The sequence below is a fragment of the Plecotus auritus genome (assembly GCF_963455305.1).
Source record: "Plecotus auritus genome assembly, chromosome: 13".
Lineage (NCBI taxonomy): Eukaryota > Metazoa > Chordata > Mammalia > Chiroptera > Vespertilionidae > Plecotus > Plecotus auritus.
In genome coordinates this window covers 29,496,010-29,515,371 of record NC_137779.1, presented here as the reverse complement: position 1 = coordinate 29,515,371, position 19,362 = coordinate 29,496,010, and the positions used below count along the sequence as shown (strand labels likewise).

At 61.1% G+C, this 19,362-nt stretch overlaps 2 protein-coding genes across 2 annotated transcripts in view; one reads left to right on the top strand and one right to left on the bottom strand.

Annotated features, from left to right (window-relative positions):
• The window catches only part of RSPH14 (radial spoke head 14 homolog), a 53,290-nt gene extending 46,809 nt beyond the window's left edge, over positions 1 to 6,481 (top strand). Inside the window, exons 5-7 of the mRNA XM_080649852.1 lie at positions 4,001 to 4,226; positions 5,412 to 5,548; positions 6,144 to 6,481. Coding sequence (XP_080505978.1) covers positions 4,001 to 4,226; positions 5,412 to 5,548; positions 6,144 to 6,382 — 602 coding nt within the window. The 3' untranslated portion in view covers positions 6,383 to 6,481. The remainder of the gene's footprint in view (positions 1 to 4,000; positions 4,227 to 5,411; positions 5,549 to 6,143) is intronic.
• A 3,110-nt stretch (positions 6,482 to 9,591) lies between these two features.
• Positions 9,592 to 19,362, bottom strand: part of LOC308238110 (sodium/glucose cotransporter 1-like) — a 30,200-nt gene continuing 20,429 nt past the window's right edge. Inside the window, exons 10-15 of the mRNA XM_080649710.1 lie at positions 18,780 to 18,887; positions 17,491 to 17,641; positions 16,298 to 16,466; positions 15,007 to 15,222; positions 12,671 to 12,770; positions 9,592 to 10,272 (exon numbers count right to left, since the gene is read on the bottom strand). Of these exons, the coding sequence (XP_080505836.1) occupies positions 9,998 to 10,272; positions 12,671 to 12,770; positions 15,007 to 15,222; positions 16,298 to 16,466; positions 17,491 to 17,641; positions 18,780 to 18,887 (1,019 nt within the window). The 3' untranslated portion in view covers positions 9,592 to 9,997. The remainder of the gene's footprint in view (positions 10,273 to 12,670; positions 12,771 to 15,006; positions 15,223 to 16,297; positions 16,467 to 17,490; positions 17,642 to 18,779; positions 18,888 to 19,362) is intronic.

Here is a 19,362-nt window from a genome sequence, read left to right as displayed (position 1 = left end):
CCCCAGCGAGGACCAGTGAGCGGGTGAGGATGCGCAGCACAGGCTGCAGCGGGGCTGGGCACAGTCATGCCAGGTGGGTGGCCCGCGTGTAGAATTAGGGACATTGGCCTAAGACCCACTGGAGAGTTTTAAGGTTAGTTTATTTTATTTATTTTATTTTTTAAATATATTTTATTGATTTTTTACAGAGAGGAAGGGAGAGAGATAGAGAGTTTGAAACATTGATGAGAGAGAGACATTGATCAGCTGCCTCCTGCACACCTCCCACTGGGGATGTGCCCACAACTAAGGTACATGCCCTTGACCGGAATCGAACCTGGGACCCTTGAGTCCGCAGGCCTACGCTCTATCCATTGAGCCAAACCGGTTAGGGCTTAAGGTTAGTTTAAAAAAAAAAAAAATATATATATATATATATATATCCGTTCCTCTCTGAAATCAACAATAAAATATATATATATTATTGATTTTAGAGAGGAATGGAGAGGCAGAGAGAGATGCATCAATGAGGAGAGAGAATAGTTGGTTGACTGCCTCCTGCACACCCCACACTGGGGGTCGAGCCCACACCCCGGACATGTGCCCTGACCTCCTGGTTCACGGCTCGATGCTCAACCACGGAGCCACGCCGGGGGGGCTCCGGTTAGTGTTTTTAAATTTGAGAGGGAGGAAGACAATGTTTTGCTTTACCTTTACAGTAGGCCTGTTCCCACAATATGAGTTGTCCTAATAGGCAGAATCAGACGACAAAAATGACAACTCGTCAGTCCCGAGAGAATAAAGCAGAGACGTCAGGGGGCCCGTGGGAGACGCTGGAGGAAAGGGTGGTGGCGCTTGCTAAGCAGCTGGAGGAGCAGCTGGAGACTCGGTGGCCCGGAAGCCAGGCCGTGGAGGGTGCCAGAGCCACGGGGAGGGTGTGTCTCGAGATGGAAGACATGGTGAGCCATGTCCCGTGCCTGTGGGAGCGAGGCTGAGTAAGCCGAGGACGGAGAAGGGTCCCTACGAGCAACGGCAGGCACAGGCGTGGGGGTCAGTGTGCCAGGAGCTCAGGGCAGGGGGGCCATACAAGGCGAAAGCTGGATGGGTGAGTCACTGTGAGTCGAGGGGGGCCCAGGGTGCCTGGCACAGATGTGCGGTCCCCAGGGCAGGGCCAGCGCTCCGTCGTGAGTGCTTACTGGCCAGGACCACAGGACCAGAGACAACAGCTGGGCTCGGTGGTGGAAAGAGGAGCAGGCCCTGGTGGCCGACCCACTTGGCAGCATCTCGCCAGCCCAGCCCGAGGCAGCGGGCTGAGGAGAGCCCGTGGTGGTGGCGTCAACCCTTCCCCCAGGAAATGCCCAAACCACAGCCCACGTGGGGGTCCACCTGTGGACATGGTGACCCTCAGTCCCAGTGGAGCTTTCTGGCTCACCAGCCGCTGAGCGCACCCAGCCACGCTGAATCAGGGCCTCCCCAAACGCTGGTGGCTCGTGCCTTCACCCTTGAGTCCCCCCGAGGCCCAGCTCCCCAAGCCTCCCTTCCTGCACATCCAGGCCCCCTGGGACCCTGGAATTCCTCCCCTCCACACGTGGCAACCTGTGCTGTAAGGACGGGTCCTCGCTGATGCTCCCCCTAGTCTCCCCACCCCCCCAGGCTCCGGCGGTGCTGCCTATGGGCCTCTGGAGATGGTCCCCTGCTGGCTGACCTGGCTGTGAGCCCCACCTCTCCTGTTCCCCACCCGCTGCTGGCCAATTCTCAGGCTGTGACGGGCCGGCTGGGCCCCTCCAGTTGGTTTCCTGGGGGTCTGTGCGCCCCCTGCACACACACTGGGACATGCCGTTGCGGATCTGGGTTAGTTATAAATAACCAGGCCCCGACTCTGCTTTTAGCTGAGCAGCAGCGAAGTGAGCGAGCAGCGAGGCCCACCCGGCACGCGTTCCGTTTTTAATTTCCTCCCTCCGTCTCAAACAAACCGGCCCCCGTGCTCAGCATGCTGCCGGCAGAGGCCGAGAGAGGAGGCCCGGGAGCCGAGGGCCCGCCCCGCCCCGCTGCTGTGTGGCCTCGGGCCCCTGAGTTGCCTCTCGGCCTCGGTTTCCTCATCAGGTGGTGATGACCTCCAAGACCGCAACTTTATTTATTTACTTATTTCAACCCTCACCCGAGGGTATTGCTCCATTGGTTTTTATAGTGGGAGAGAGAGGGAGAGACAGAGAGAAACATCGATGTGGGAGAAACACGTCGGTGGGTTGCCTCCTGCATGTGCCCCGACCAGGGCCCGGGCTGGGGAGGAGCCTGCAACCGAGGTACATGCCCTTGACCGGAATCGAACCCGGGACCCTTCTGTTTGCAGGCCGATGTTCTATCCACGGAGCCGAATAGGCCAGGGCCAATATCGCGACTTTCTGACTTCGACCCCCTCCCTGTGCGCCGCCTCCCCGCAAGCCGCCCCCCCCCCCCACCGCCTCTGTGGCTCCGGCAGCAGTCCCTGTCCCTGGGTTTCCCTAGAAGGCCAGTCCCTATAGCAAGGGGGGCCACAGTCAAGCCCTGACTGGATGATGATGCACAACTTCCTCCCCCCAGGACCCTGTCCCTCATCAGCCAGCAGAGGCCTTGGCAAGTGGCATGGGCCCCTCTCCACTCTGAGCTGGGCTGAGGGTCCCAGGCCTGGGGCAGGGGAAGCACAGCAGGAGCAGGGGGCCGCGGGGTGCGTCGGTCAGGGGTCTGTCTTTATATCCCCCCCCACCCCCACCCCCCACTCCCGCAGGCTCTTGCTTGCGGCTGGGACTCCGTGTTGGTGGAATTCGGGAGACTCTTGCTGTGCTGGGCCCAGATGTCCTGGGCCCACGGTGACAGTCCCTTGCACAGAGCCCGTTCCCACCTGCTACCCCATTGGCATCGCCCAACCCCCTACCTGGTAGGCAATGAGGAAGCCAGGCTCAGAGAGGCCAAGGGCCTTGTCCAAGGTCACACAGCTGGCACACTGAGGAGTCCAACTTAGGCTTTTTTTGAAATCGTGTTTAGTAAACCTCAAGAAGCCCGGACTCTTGAGCAATCAGGAAACTGCTCTTCCTGGCGTGAGTGACCCCAGAACAAATGGCCGCTCCCCCACCCCAGCGAGAAGCTGGCCCGGGGCGGCGCTGCTGGCTCTGCCGGCCACTGACTGCCTCTCGCCCCTCTCACCCCACCCCTCACCCCGGGGCTGCCATTTGATGTCCTTTGAGGGCCAGAGAAAAAGACCGGGGTGATGCCTTCAAAGAGGAAACCCTGGTGCTAATTGGCACTCAGAGACCTTTAGGCTAATGAACCTGTTTACTTGTCTCTGGAGTAAATTAGAAGGCTTAGCTGGGGAGGCGGAAGAGAGAGGTGCTTGCCCGGGCCGCCTCTGTGGGGCCGCCTCCGTGGGGCTGCGGTGTGAGCTGGTGGGGAGGCAGGGCACGGTGGGTGGGCGGCAGGCAGCGGTGCTGGGGGAGGGCTGTGCCCCTGGTGGCGTCCCGCTCACTGCCCCGTGAGTGCTGCTCTGGGCACTGGGAGCTGGGCCCCTCGGGGTGCCACCGGGCTGGTTCTGGGTGCTCCTCCCCCGGCAGCCCCGCAGCCATTCCCCAGGAGGGACTTCTACCAGCGCCAGTGCCCCCGCCATGACACGTGGAGCCCCTCCGTGGGACACTTCAAGACCCCTTGGTTGATGGTTGGCCGAGGAACAGGAGGTCAGGGTTCGATTCCCAGTCAGGGCACAGGCCTGGGTTTCGGGCTCCATTCCCAGTGTGGAGCGTGCAGGAGGCAGGCGACCCATCATTCTCTCTCCTCGTTGTTTCTCTCTCCCTCTCCCCCCCACCCTCTCTCCCCTTCCCTCTCTGAAGTCAATAAAAAATACATCTTAATAAAAGAGCGATGCCCCCAGTCATAGGCAACCAAAGGCTGGTATCTTCCTGGGGGCCTCGGGGACCCCACCCCTGCCTGTCACCCCGCGTGACCCCGGCGTGGTGGGGGCACAGCGCCCCCTCAGTGCGCTCTCCGTCCGCAGGGGCCAAGGGCATCGTCCACAGCGGCCTGATCCCCTCGCTGGTGCGCAAGCTGCACCGGGAGGAGGAGAGCATCCAGGAGATCCTGCTGGACACGCTGGCCGCCTGCCTGCAGGAGGACGCCACCGAGGCGCTCAACAGCCGCGTGGTGCCCTTCCTCAAGGACAAGCTGCTCAGCCCCAACGAAAACATCCGCTGCAAGGCCGCCCGCACGCTCATCGCCGTCAGGTGAGGCCCGGCCGCGGGGCCGCGGGACAGGACGGAGCGGGCAGGCGGGCGGCGGTCCGGGCTGGCCTCACAGCGGGTCCAGGAGCTCTGCCCGCCCCCCTCCCCCAGGAGACAAGCGGCACATCCGTGGGGAGACGGTCCTGGTGTTGCAGTGTGGGAGGGTGGGGGTGCCCCTGGCACAGAGTGGGCAGGGCCCAGGGAGGCCGCTCCCCATCTCACAGTGCACAGGACCCCTCCCCGTGGAGGCCAGTGGGGTGAAGCTCCCCGGGAGTCCACCACTTTCATCTCCACAGCGTCGTGCGATGCCAGGATTGAAAGTGACCAAAAAGCCCAGCCGGCGTGGCTCAGGGGTTGAGCGCTGACCTATGAACCAGGAGGTCAGGGTTCGATTCCCGGTAAGGGCACAGGCCCAGGTTGTGAGCTCCATCCCCAGTAGGGACATGCAGGAGGCAGCCGATCCAGGCTTCTCTCTCATCATGGATGTTTCTCTCTCTCTCCTCCCTTCCTCTTGGAAATGAATAAAAATATGTATTTAAAAAGTGACCAGAAAGGTTATCTCGCCTGAGGTGGCTGCTGTTTGCCCGGCTTCGGTCCTGGTAGCTGGGCTTCTTACGGAGATAGTCGTCTTCCTGTGGTTCCCCGTCTCCCGCCCCGGCCCCCCGCCCTGCTCCTCTGCGTTGGGCTGGGGAACCGTCGGGTTTCTCCCTGTGATACCTTAGGGCAGTGGTCGGCAAACTCATTCGTCCACAGAGCCAAATATCAACAGTACAACGATTGAAATTTCTTTTGAGAGCCAAATTTTTTAAACTTAAACTTCTTCTAACACTTCTTCAAAATAGACTCGCCCAGGCCATGGTATTTTGTGGAAGAGCCACACTCAAGGGGCCAAAGAGCCGCATGTGGCTCGTGAGCCGCATTTTGCCGACCACGGCCTTAGGGCAAGGCTCCACCGCCCCCTGGCTCCGGGTGGTCTCACCTTTAGCGGCCCCTGGCCAGGTTCCCAGATGGTCTGAGGCTCAAACTTCCCGTCCATGCTCCCTTGCCCCCTGGGGCCCAGGCCTTGGCCAGGCCTGACCACAGGGACGGTCCCAGCACAAGTCCTTGTCTCTGGTGTCCCCCTCGGCTGGCCCTAGGTCCTGCTCCCTTGCTCCACCCAAGCACTGACGGTCCCCCCTCTGGCCCTAGCATCCCTCTGGAGGGCAAGAAGCAGGTGTGGCGGCATGATGTCATCCCCATCCTGGTGCACCTGCTGAGAGACCCGGTGGAGGAGGTGCAGGCCAACGCCGCGGGGGCCCTCATGTACGCCACGGTGACCACGGAAGGTGAGGCAGCCGGGGCTGGGGTCCAGGTGGGCGGGTGGGGGCCTGGTGGTAGGCGTGGTGTGTGTGGGGGTCACCACAGCTTGCCAGCATGTTGGCTACCCCGCCCAGCTTTTCTTTAAATTTTATTTCAGAAAGAAATGGAGAGGGAGAGAGAGAGAGAAACACCAGTGATGAGAGAGTCATTGATTGGCCGCCTCCTGCACGCCCCTTACTGGGGATCGAGCCCACAACCAGGAATCGAACCGGTGATCTCTTGGTTCCTGGGTCAACGCTCAACCACTGAGCCCCACCCAGCGGGGCTGGGTATTCATTTTTAAGAGACCCTTGGGTTGCCTTGTAAAGGTGGGGTTGAGGGCAGCCACCAGGATGGAAGGGGAGAAGCCAGTTAGGGGGCTGGAGGGGCAGGAGAGGACGGGGCCTGACCTGGGCTGGAGGCAGAGGGGGGTGCAGGGGCCTGCGCGGGGGGTAATGAGGGAGCTCCGGTAGCAGGTGGCGCCTCCCCCGAGGACATGCAGGCTGGAGGCTGGGGAGGCCCGGGGAGGGGTGCGGAGGTGGGCAGAGGCCCCGCGGGAACCCTGGTGCTGGCCGCCCACAGGGAAGTACGCGGCCCTGGACGCGGAAGCCATCTACCCGCTGCAGAGCCTGCTGGTCTCGTCCCTGCAGAAGGCCCGCCTGAACGCCATCAAGGCCCTCACCATGCTGGCGGAGGCCCCCGAGGGCCGCAAGGTCCTGAAGGCCCAAGTGCACACCTTCCGAGTCCTCGAGGGGGACCCCAGCGAGGCCGTGCAGCGGGCGGCCCAGGTGGCCATCAAGGTCATTGAGTGGAAACCCTGAGCCTCCCCCGCGGCCAGACCCGAATAAAGGGGCCGAATGGCTGTCTCTCGGGGCTGCCTGTCACTTGATGTTCATGGAGCCTGGTCATCTCTCTCTCGCTCGCTCCCCCCCCTCCTGCCAAAGAGGACACGTCCGCCGGGAAGGGCCAGGTCACAGGCGGCCAGGCGAGGCAGCACAGGCTGAACCCAGGGCCCAGGGACAGGTGGGAGGCAGCGCTGCTCTCTGCTGGGGCCACGAGTCCCCTCAGCAGGTAGCGGGCAGGGCTGAGCCTTCAGGGACAAGACACGGGGGCGGGGAGTTGGGGGGGAGGGGAGGGGAACACAGCTGGACCAGGCATTACCCAAGCTTCGGACACCGAACTGACCAGGCCCACGGGGTGTGGCTGGGCACGGCCCTGCTCAGCCAGGTCTGCTCCCTCCCCACACTGGTAGCAGGAAGGTCAAAGGTGTCACCCCAGCCCTAGCCAGTTTTGCTAGAGCCTCAGCCCTCGCACTGAAGGGTCCTGGATTCGGTTCCGGTCAAGGGCATGTACCTCGGTTGCAGGTTCCCGGGCCCTGGTTGGGGTGTGTAGGAGGCAACCAATTGATACTTCTCTCTGTCTCTCCCTCTCCCTCCCACTCTCTAAAAATCAATGGAAAAATATCCTCGGATGAGGATGAACCAAAAAAAAAGGTGTCACTGGTGTGCGCTCCTGCTGAAGGAGGGTGCTGCCCGAGGCCCCGCCAGGGACAAGCGCTCAGGGCAGATGCTCCTTAAGCCCTTCCTCCCAAACAGCCAATCCCCCTCTCCGGGCAGGAGGTGCCCCAGGGAGCTCCAGGCAGGCCTCCTGGCACCGCCCCCACCCAGCCTCCCTGGCCCAGGCCTGGTTTGCTTCTCCCCCAGAGAAATTGGCTGAGGTGGCGGAAGAGCTGGGGGGAGGGGGAGGTTAGGTCTGCGGGGGGTGGGGGGGACCCCGTCATCTCCCCCGCCCATCACTGCCTGGTTCGGTGGGGTGACTGGTCTCCAGCCAGCTCTGACCTCTGCTGGAGAAGCTGCAGGCGCAGGCTTAGCTCCAGGGCTGGACTCATTCCTCTGGGCTGAGTCGAGCCTTAATTTTTCCCCGTGAGCTTTTGGGGGCTCCTGGCCTCCACCAAGATCTCCCTCATTCTATCACCTCCCAGCAGTCACGTTCCCTGTGGGACAGGACCCCCCTGGCTCCTGGCATGCCCACTCCCCCAGCCCAGAGTAAACACCAGCCGAGCCAGCATTCCCAAGTGAGCGCCCCCTGGCTGTCCTCTGTTTTCTAGAGGAAACAGAGAAGTCCCTGGAACTGGAGGATTAGCCTGAACAGGTCCAAGAGGGCGTATTTGTGTGCTTAAAAAAAAATAAATAAATTTGAATACAGAGAGAAAGGGAGAGGGAGAAACATCAATGATGAGAGAGTCATGGATCGGCTGCCTCCTGCACGCCCCCCACTGGGGATGCAGCCCGCAACCCGGGCCTGTGCCCTGACCGGGAATCGAACCGTGACCTCCTGCTTCTTAGGTCCACGCTCAACCCCTGAGCCCCCTGGCCGGGCAGGGACTGGCTGCTGGGCCCGGCTGGGTCAGGTGAACCTCTTCTTCAAAAGGTCCCCTGAGAGAAACCTCTTCTTTAGGAAAACAGGAGTGCCGGGGCTCCCCTTCCTGAGGTCCCCAGCTCGCCTCAACCACAGCCTCCCCAAGGCTCCCAGCCAAGGGCGCTGCCTCCCAGCCGCCAGGACCGTGCTTTGGGGTCCAGGGTCTCGGTGTTTCTCACAGCTGTCCTCTGGGCCGGCCCTTCTCCCTCGACCCCGCCCAGGCTCACCTGCCGGACACGGGCCTCCTCTCCTAGGGTCCCTGCTTGGCTGGGCCTGCCTCCTGTCACCCCGCTCACGGGCCTCCTCCTCCGGTTCGGGGAGGCCTTCGCTGACCCGAGGCGAGGTGGGCGCCCAGCGGGGCGCTCCTGAGCGTGCACAGTGCGCGGAGGGACAGCGAAGGCCTGGTGTCGGCAGAGCTGCTTCAGGCCTCACCACTCTCCCTACACATTAAGGTCCCTTGCCGAGCCCCGGTCTCCTCCTGTGAAATGTGGCTAATTCTCTTTTTTTCACAGGGTGCTTCTGTGGCTCGTGTCCTGTTCTTACCCCCGGTGGAGAGCAGCAGGCGCGCGAAGCGCTGGCAGTCGTTAAGGTGGCAGGGGCCTGGCCGGCAGGCCTTCCGTGACCCTAAGTCCACCGGTGTTTCCCCCAGGCCACGAGCTCTGCTCACGGCTGTTCTCTTGCAGCATCTGGCATATGGTAGGAACTCAAAAATGGCAGCTCAAGAATGAAACGAGGGCTCCGTGGGTAGAGTGCTGGCCGGCAGATGGAAGGGTCCTGGGTTTGATTCTGGCCAAGGGCACAGGCTCAGGTTGCGGGCTCGATCCCCAGTAGGAGGTGAGCAGAAGGCAGCCGACCCATGACTCTGTCATCCTTGATGTTTCTCTCTCTCCCTCCCCCTTCCTCTCGGAAATCAACAAAAACACATTTAAAAAATAAGACTGAGCCGGGGGACGAGGAGCTGCCGTGCTAGTGCCCCCTCGGGGTGTGATGGCGATGTCTCCCCAGTCACTTCAAGCGCTGAGACTCCTAAAGGCGCAGACCCGCCGAAACCAGTTTGGCTCGGTGGATAGAGTGTCGGCCTGTGGACTGAAGGGTCCCGGGTTCGATTCCGGTCAAGGGCATGTACCTTGGTTGCGGGCACATCCCCAGTAGGAGGTGTGCAGGAGGCAGCTGATGGATGTTTCTCTCTCATCGATGTTTCTGACTATCTATCCCTCTCCCTCCCTCTCTGTAAAATATCAATAAAATATATTTAAAGGCGCAGACCCTTTGCTCAGGTCTGAGGACTAGGAGGGAGCCCTGCAGGCACCCAGCCAGGAGTGGCCTGTGTGACAGCTCAAGGGACTCTCACCCCTGGACCCAACTCCAATGACATCCCAATGGCTGGCAGGCTGGGAGGGGCTGGGCAGGGCCCGGCAAGGATGACACGGCAGCTCAGCCGGTGTGAAGGGGGAGGGGAGCCTGCTTGCTGGGGCGGAGGCTGCCTCAGCCCCTGCCCGGCCCAGCAGGAGCCCACATTCCCATCCCAGGCAGATGCGCACCAGCTAGCCTGCGTGGTCATCCGTGGGCACACCGTGCGGTAGGAGCCCAGCATGGGGGTGCTCACGCTACACAGCATCTTGGCCCGCAGGGCCGCACGTTTAAACAGGAGGAGAGAACAGGCAAATGGAGGTCAGTACAGGAAGGACATGGTGACAGTAAAATAAACATAAGCAAAAACCCAATACATCTAGCGACGAAAAGCCAGAATTAACTCGAAGTGAAAGTCAGTGTTTATGTGGGAGAGCCATTTGGAGAAGTGAGTCCTGTTGTCACGAGGCAGATGCTCTCACCTGCGTGGCCCTGCACCAGGGTGGACTCCGCTCTGTCCCTGCGGCTGGTGGCACCTGCTGGGTGCCTGGGGCATTTTCGTTAGTGTGACCTGGGGCCCCACCCCCGTGGGCGTTTCCCCACGAGGACGAGGGCGTCTGGGGTGGCAGGGTTTGCCCCTCCCCGACGCTCCGTGCTGGTAGAGGACGTCAGTGGTAGAGGACGTGGAACAGGGCTGTGATCAGGAGCAAGAGGAGCCCGCTGACATTGGCAACTTTTCTCCAGAATGGCGACGCCAGCGCCTCCCGGTGCTGAGTCCCTTCAGGTGAGCCGCTCTGCTCTGTGTCTTCAGGCGTGGCCCCGTGCTCCTGCGTCTTCGCCTCGGTCTCCTTCTCTGGGGCCAGCTTGGCGCTTTGCCTCGCCTCCAGGCCACAGTATATGTCCAAGGCATTCCAGAAGCAGCCCTTGGTCCCCTTTCTGACCCCTGGAACAGAGGGCAGAGGTCAGGAGGCGCAGGCGCAAACGTTCCGTAGGGGATCCCATCTCAGCCTTGCTCTGATGTGAACAGTCCCCGACCCCTGCTAAGGGACCTACCACCTCCCGCAGAGACGGGGAGCGTGGACGAGGTTGAGGGGAACATGTGGGGGCGGTGGGGCTGCCTGGGCCACGCTTGCCTTCTATGGGCAGAGCCTTCGGCTGGGCCCAGGGCCCCTGGACTGGGTGGCGGAGAGGTTGAGGGGCCTCTGCTGTCACAGAGCGGGCTGACCCAGGTTTGCTCGACATGCCCACACTCCTGTCTCGGCCACACTGCCCAGCGCAGCTCTGCAGGCCGAGGGCAAGCGGCTGCTCCCCTGCCCCCTGCCCACTCCCCCCCCCCCACCCCCCCCACCCCCCGGATGAAGACGGCTGCTGACTCCTCAAACAGACACTGCCCCCTTTGCAGCATCGCAGGAACGTCTCAGGGCCCAGGATGAGGCTCTGCAGGCTGGGGTGAATCAGTGGTGTCCCCCAGGAGGCAAGGGGGAAGTCTAGGGATTACAGGAGATTTCTCGAGGCCGACTCTGTGTAAACACCTAACTCAGGGTCTTAAACTTGGCCCGTCAGCACAGCGCGTGCTCGGCGCGGTCAGCACCACGGCCAGCGCCGGCGTCCCTCTGACCCAGCAGCGGCCTGGGGCGGCTTCCTCCTTGGTGTCAAGCACGGTTGGGTGGGAGCGGGTGCCCAGCAGTGTGCCGGAACGCACTCTGTGCCTTGGGCAGCCTCCAAGCCAGCTGCTCCTGAGGCCGAGGTGGCACCAGGAATGTGGAACCCATCGCCAGGGATGGAGGAGCCCCTGTTACAGGGGCAGGGTGGCTGCAGGCGGAGGACCCAAGCCGGGGACAGCGGCATCTGCTATGGGTGCGGAGAGGCCGGAGCAGCACACCCTGGCCTGCTCTCTCTGACGCACGTCATCACACCGCCCGCAGCTGCCAGGCCCAAAGAGGAGGCGCACATGAAAGGCGACGGATCGCTTGACAACAGCCTCGGAGCAGCGTGATGGGAGGGGATGGGCCAGCGGCCAAGGGCCCACGCTTTGGAGTCAGGCTGCCTGTGTCCGAATCCCAGGCCCACCACCGCCTAGTCCTCTATGGACCCTGGGGCAAGTCATTAGCTGTTCCATGCCTCAGTCTCCCCATCTGGAAAGTAACAGCTGTACTTTTCATGGATGGGGATAATTTTGACAGCGCTGGCACGTCCCAAATGGGTGGTCAATGTTAGGCACTGTCATCACCACCACCCATGACAGTGGGACGGGGCGAAGAGGAATCGAGAGGTGCCCCAGAACGAGCACCTGGCACCCTGTGGGCGCAGAGCCAGTCCCGTTAGAGAAATGCCCAGGGAGCCTGTATCCTCCGGGTGATGGGTAGCCTTGCTCACGGGGTCACCCCCCCACACACTGCCGGGCGGAAGTCCCAGGAGCCCACCCACCCCAGGTCTCCTCTGCATGTGTCAGAGGGAGCCCAGGCCTTTGGGCTCTGACCTGCCCTGGCAGGAGGGCGAGGGGACCCTCAGGCACTGCCTTCGCCTCTGGCAGCCTCTTCCCTTCCTCCCTCCCCCAGTCTCACAGCCTCCCCACACCCCCTGCCTGGACTCAGGGTAATCTCCTTAGGCCTTATCCTGCTGCGTCAGGGTCCGAGAAGCTCAGGCATCGTCCTTTCCTGACCTGACCTGCCGGGACCCTTCCTCTGGGCCTGCAGGCATGCAGCTCTGTCTGGAATGCTCTCTCAATTCGTGCTTGGATGAAGTCTAGCTGTCCTCGGACCTGGCACCCTCTTAGGTGGGGCTGCTCCCCCTTACAGACTATCTCCTGCCCCCCTGTGAGAAACCCTCTCCCTCTGAATTCCTGTGTAGCCCCCCCGCCCCCCGCCCCCATGCTGCTCTCGGTGGCTAAGCCAGCAGCCGGTTCTTAGGCATCATTCTTCGCTGTCAGCATCTGCCTCAGTGGGTGGGTCAGGCACCCCTGCAATGCTTCCAGGTCACCAAGCACTGTTCTCCTCCCCCTCCCCCCCACTGGCTCCTCCGGGTGGCCTGGATGCCCCTGTGCTTCACGAGGGACCCCTTCTCTCCTCCTCCCCCTGCTCCGCCCTCTAGGGGTGGCCCAGTGCTCTGGCTGATGGCTCCACGTGGGTCTCTCCAGCCAGACGGCTCCGCAGAGATGTCCGAGGGGCCTCTCCCTCAGCAGCCCACAGGCCCCCAAGGCATCGAAAGAAACCGGAAAGCCAGGGCCTCTGCCTGGAACGCATGCCCGGAGGTGGCGCTGGCGGCGGTGCCGGGGAGGCAGCGCAGGTCCCCCCCCCGCCCCCGAGCACCCCCCCCCCCACCAGGCTGCGGCCCCTCCTCACCGGGCTGCGTCTGCAGTGCAGTTCTCCTCATTTGCATCTCTGCATCCAGGTCCACCCTCTCCTCCTGGCTGTTGCGTAAACTCCAACAGAGCCGGTGCAGCTGGGCGGGAGGGACAGGTCCCCACTCAGGCCGTGCCACACAGGCCTACAGTGCATGGCTGGCAGGTGGGCACCGGGGCTTGAGGGACTGAAAGGGACCTGGTCCTTAAGCTCCAACACAAACGGGAGGAATGGGGGTGGGGAGAGCAGGGCACTGGGCCGCCATGGAGTTCGTGCGGGCTCTGCTGCCGGCGGTGGCCTTGGCAAAGGGTGACACCTCCCCAGGCCTCTGTCCTGGCTCAGGGCCCCTTCGGGCTTGGAGGGACCAGGAGCCTGTGCCCCCAGGGTGAGAGCAGCCCGTCCCCGCTGGTCTGCGCCTCCGGCGGACGAGGCCCTCTCCCTGGATGGAAGGGACAGGCCCGCCGGGACGGGCGCTGCTTTCCCTGACCCTCCCGGCGGCCGGCAGAGACAGCACTGGCTCAGCCCAGAGGCTCTTCCCGGGTCCCTGTGACCTGGCCCTGCCGCGCCCAGCGCACAGGGAGCATCCCCGCGCCCTGGTCTGCGACTGTTCTTTTCCTGAAAACGTGTGGCCTTGGGGAGGAACAAGACCCGGACGATTGCTGCTTTTCCCGCCCCAAGGACTGGGGTCAGCAGGAGCGCAACCAAGTGACCTTCCCGCCACGCCGGTCGGAACAGGGTAACCTCTCGCCACACCAGCCTGGGTAGGTAAGGCTCAGCCCACCCTCGGCACGTGGCAGGGGTGTGAGTGAGGCGGGGCCCCTCCCCGCCAGCCCCCCAGCACCTGCCTGCGCCCGCCTCTCAGGTTCATGTGCTGGCACTAAACTTCCGTTGTGCTAATGAGAGGCCGGCTCAGCCTTTAGCTCAGCCGTGGGCAAACTACGGCCCACGGGCCGATTCCGGCCCGTTCGGCTGTTCTATCCGGCCCGCGGAGCCGAAAGAGCTCTCCCCTCCGCTCCTTTACTTTGAATTTATATTAGTTCACACAAACACTCCATCCATGCTTTTGTTCCGGCCCTCCGGTCCAGTTTAAGAACCCATTGTGGCCCTCGAGTCAAAAAGTTTGCCCACCCTTGCTTTAGCTGCTCCCTGGGGAGGCGTGAGTGCATATCTACCTTCCCAACGACACCTTCGCGCCCTGCGGACCAGGTCCCGGTGCTCGGGAGGGGCCGGGCTCACCGCTGTCCCGCCTCCCGGGGGTGGTGAGCAGGGGCCTGGCCCAGTGCCTGGACACAGACACTGATCCGTAAACACTGCCGGGCCGGTGGGACACCCCACAAGCGCTTGGTTGCCGGAGAAGCAGGCAAAACCAAGAGGTGAGAGTAAGAGAAGGGGTCACGCCCATCCCCCCGCTTCTCAAGGTGCCGGAGCAGGGAAGTCTCCCGCTGTCACGATGCTGGGTGACGTGTGGTGGGCCTGCACCCCGGCTACCCTGGCTGCCCCCCGACATTGGCTCTCTCCCTCCTCCAACGGGGCTGTGTGTGCAAGAGGGCACGGAGCAAGTGGAGCTGCTCAGCAGCAGTGCGGCCGGCGGGGAGGCGCAGGGGAGGCCGGGCCCTGAAGCAGGCTTGCAGCTCACGGCTTTCCCTACCCCCCAGGCGAAGGCGCGGGAAAGGCATTAGGTGTTCCAGATGCTTCTCCCTTCTGAGCTCAGAGACTGGACATCTGGGACCTTCCTGCGCTTTCTGGCTTGGCCACGCCCCGTCCTGCCGGCCGTGCTGGGCCGTCGGAGGTGCTGTGCCATTTACGAGGTTGGCACCTCGGACAAAGGACTTACCTGCTCTGAGCCCAGGCTTTCTCCTTTCCGACGGGGCGACTGGGAAGTGTGCAACACCGCCCGCGCCGGGAGAGCCGGGGGACGCCCACCCCACCGAGCGGGCGCAGGCAGCTGCCCAAAGGACTGCCCCCCGCCCCCCACCGTTGGCTTAATTGTCTCTGGGTGGTGGCAGCGGGGCCTGACCTGATTCTGTTAATTCACACCGAGGTTAGGGAATGCAACACTTCCAAGGGAAGTGTGTACTTTAAAAGCAAACTTCCCATTCTCGGTGAGCGCCGACCGGCAGGGGGCTGCTGGAGGGGTGAGTTTCGCTTGGAGTGTGAGGCAGCGCCCTTTCTGCTGACCTGCCTGTGTCTGGTCCATCCCCTGTGCCTGGCCCCGCCCGCCCCTTTCGAAGCAAACGCAGGGACTCGGCCACTTCTGGCCCAGCTGGTGGAGCCCGGGTCCCGCTGCTGGGCCCCTGGGCCGGCGGCTGACCCAGAACACCCGGGGCGGGACTTACGTGCTTGTCCGGAATCGGGTCTGTGAGCAAGGAGATGCCCAGGATGGTGAGCAGACTGACGACGAAGAGGAATATGGCGAAGTAGAGGTAGTGCACGCCGCAGATGATCGGAGGGCACTTGCTGCTTGTCGAGCAGGTCTGGCGTCCGTAGGCAAACTCAGACACCATCCGGATGAAGCCGATCAGGAGTCCGCCGATCAGCCCCCAGAAGGCCCCCTGCCGGGGGAGGAGCCCCGAGGGTCACTGAGGGGGGTGGGGGGGATGCACAGCCCCCTCAGCCTCAGCTCCCTGAGTAGTTGAGCTCTGAAGCCAACCTTGTCATGCTAGCGCCGCGCCCCGCCCCCCCCCCCCCCCCCCCGCAGGAGCACTGTGTGAGCACCAGGGTGGGGTGCCTTCTGGGCTGAACACAGACCCGAGAACGTGCACGCCCCCTTGGGCTAGTCAGAACGTCAGAAACACTGCGCATGCTTGTAAGGTGGGTCATACACAGGTACCTCCAATACAATGTGTCCAGAGACCTAGTCCTCCCCGTCCTGTAAGGGGTACCTCCATCTCCCAGGTTGCTCGTCCCTGTTCTTCCCTTCCATCCTGCCCTACCTCCCACCCATTAGCCAATTCTGCTGGCTCTACTTCTCAAGTGTATCTGGAGCCCGGCCGGCGTGGCTCAATGGTTGCGTGTCGACCTATGAACCAGGAGGCCACGGTTCAATTCTGGGTCAGACACATGCCTGGGTTGCAGGCCCGATCCCCAGTGTGGGGCATGTAGGAGGCAGCCGATCAATGACTCTCTCTCATCATTGATGTTTCTCTCTCTCTCTCCCTCTCCCTTCCTCTCTGAAATCAATAAGGATCTATTTTTTAAAAATGTGACTCAAACAAAAAATAAAAAATTCTGACAAACTGTGCTTTCAAAGTCTGATGAAAGCACAACTGAGCCCTTCCTGGGATCTTTGCTTAAAGTGTGGCTGGCAGAGCCGGCCCTCACTGCAGGGAAGGTGGAGGGAGCCACACTGTGCGTCCCACTGTGCACGGGAAATCTCTGAGCAAGACACATCCCAACTCAGAGGCCAGTGACGGACGTTCTCCCACAGCCAGACGTGTGCGAGGGAGGGTTACGCTGCAAAGGGAGGGAAGCAAATCGGAGCCGGCCTTCCCCACAGGCACGAGGGAGCGTGAGCACACCTTTCCGGGAGGAAACCCTCTCTCAGAAAGCACGCGATGCCACGCTGTGAACCCGGAAGCACTGGCGACCTTTCCCGGGCAACTCTGGCCAAGACGACAGCCCACCTACCTGCTCAGTGACTCTCTTGCAAAATATGGCGAGCAGGAAGATGGCAGCGATGGGGGGCACCAGGTAACTCTTAACTGCATGCATGTAGTCGAACAGCTGTTCACTGCTCGTCGTTTGGATTATAGGGACCCAGATGATGGTGACAATGAGTAAGATGATAACAAAAAACCTGTAAGTTAAACCAACAGTCAATGTAGATTGGTGTGTTTCCCCCCTTGCCAATAAAATGTCTACAAGCCATGAACGGTTAATTCAGTTACCCCTCAGATGGAACTCCAGTGCCATCCTGAGTGTGGGGCAGAGGAGACAGCCGTACCCCTAAACACTAACAGGGCCACGTGGCTGCAGACAAAACCCTCAACTTCTGAACGACGACGACCAAACTGTTCGTTCGCCTGCTCCTGAATCAGGAATGGGCTTTTACCATATTTGCAGGGTGGGTTTGAGGCAGTCATGCTTAAAATATGTAATACATGAAAACTATCCATTTCTCAGAAAAGCACCTTTAAACTACGGACTGCTAGTCAAAATGTAAAGACAACCTCAGAAGCAGGGATTAGAGAGAGAAAGGAGATGAGCTACATGCTTCTTCATGCAAGACAAGGGAAGCATCGAGACACATTAGGCCACGTTACATGCATGCAGGCTGCATGTGGTCCAAGGGCGGCCACTGTGAAACCTCTGGAATAGAGACAGGGCCACATTCTGCAGGGCTGTGTCCCCACTCCAGGCCCAGCATGGTGCTGTGTGGCATCGTGGGTGACACCATGGCCCTAAGATGGACGAATCCTCCTACTTACCGTGGGACCTTAGCTAGGTCAATTCCCTTCTCTCGGCCTCTCCCCCCACCTTCCCAAAGAGAATAAGACGGTAGAACTTCCTTCAATGGCATGAGGACTAACTGAGATGGTGAGACACTGCATGTCAATGTCCTCAACAAGGACTATTTTGGAGCGACAGTCAACTATGCTAACTTTTTCCAGTGATTACTTAATTCTTTTCCCAAGTAAACTTTCTATGTGATTATAAAAGCAATACATCTTCATTGCAAAGCGGCAGCAAAAACATACAGACTCATACTGTGTACAGACAGGCTGATTCCACAGGTAGCCTCACGGTCTACATGTTTCGCAATGACCCTGGGCCATCGCGTCCCGGCCGGCAGTAGCCGAAGCGTCGCAGCAATCCTTCACCTGGCTGTCACCATGAGCTCCCGCTCGGTGGCCGTCGGCCGAATCTGGGTGTAGATGTCCACTGTGAAGAGGGTGCTGGCGCTGTTGAAAACGGAGGTCAGGGTGGACATGAGAGAAGCCCACAGGGCGGACAGCATCAGGCCTCGGGCACCTGGAAGAGAAGGGACATCTCCGGGGCCTGCGGCTCTGTCCACGCCAGGAGGGCGGGTAGGCCTCCTAAGGAAACTGGCCAGGTACCGCATTTTCTCCACAAAACAGGCAAGTTCGACTTGGAGTGAAATTTCATCGCAGAGATGAACACGTTCCATTTGTCCTTGCTTTGTGAGAGACTTACTCGCTTCCTGCTATGTCTTGATATAATGGGAGCTAATCTCTCCTGAGGGTTACTTTGTACCAGAACATTTCTTGGGCAGCAGCCTGCCGATCCTCCCTCCCACCCTGTGCGACAGAGCCCACTGCTGCCTCCCCCCTTTACAGGTGAGGAGCCAGAGGCGCGGAGAAGGTCAGACTCTAGACCTTCAGCAGTGGTGCTGCTGTTCCTTGTGCCTCTGTGTTTTCATCTGTAAAGTGGGCATAAAAGCATTACCACAGGCTGTTGTAAGGTTCAGACAAGTCAGGGAGACGGGGCACACAAACCCCATACAGAGTGCTCCCCAATGTTAGTGATAACCTAAAAGCATTACCACAGGCTGTTGTAAGGTTCAGACAAGTCAGGGAGACGGGGCACACAGTCCCCATGCAGAGTGCTCCCCAATGTTAGCGATAACCCAACACCGAGCCCTGTGACCTGCCAGGCTCCCACGGGGCAGGGACCTTGGTCTGCTGGGAGCCTGGAGGCCGCAGCAGCGAGGCCCAGGGCGCACAATGGGCTCGGCAGGCACACCCGTGTCCGTGGACTGGCCCTGCTCCAGGCGCCCGACAGCCCCCTCCCTCATGCCTCCGTTCCCACCAGGGGGACGGCTGCCTGCAGATGAGCCACAGCCCGAGGCACACGCCCTAGGTGCACACATCCCGGATCTCTGTGGCCTGGCAGGGTCCATTTCTTTCTTCTCCTTCTTAAATATTTAAAAATACATTTTTATTGATGTCAGAGAGGAAGGGAGAGGGAGAGAGAAACATCAACGATGAGAGAGGATCATTATCGGCTGCCTCCTGCATTCCCCACGGGAGATCACGCCTGAAATCCGGGCCTGTGCCCTGACCGGGACTCAACCGGGGCCTCCTGGCTCCTAGGCCGACGCCCAGCGCGGAGCCTGCCGGCCGGGGGGAGGGGGCAGGCCCTTCCTTACCTTTGGGCAGCAGCCCCACGATGAGCAGGGCGTAGGCGATGGGGCTGCAGGAGGTCTTGGTGCCGCAGTGCTTCTGGCATTCCGAAGGTGTGACGCAGGCCACCTTGTCTGCAGAGAGAGGTGAGCCAACATGTTGGTCCTGCAGCTCTAAAACCTGAGCTCAGGGGAGGAATGCAGTGGGATGACAGATTCCTCATCTGACGGGTTCTGGGGTGACTGGGGACGCTTCCGGTTCATGATCCTAGCCACTCGTGGGGAGCTGGGGTAGAGACAAAAGCTAGGAGGTAGGCGCTGAGGAGTCAGGGAAGCTGATGCTTCCACCAATTCACTGCCTGACCCAAAGCCAGTCCCGGGACGCTGACACGTCTTCTTAGTGATCCCGCCACTTGTTAGGAAAGCAAACGGATCTCACCTAACGTGTGAGCAGCTCATCACCCTAGCCCAGCCGTGGGCAAACTACGGCCCGCGGGCCGGATCCGGCTGTTCTATCCGGTTCTCTTGCTCTCCCCTCCGCTCCTTTACTTTGAATTTATATGAGTTCACACAAACACTCCATCCATGCTTTTGTTCCGGCCCTCCGGTC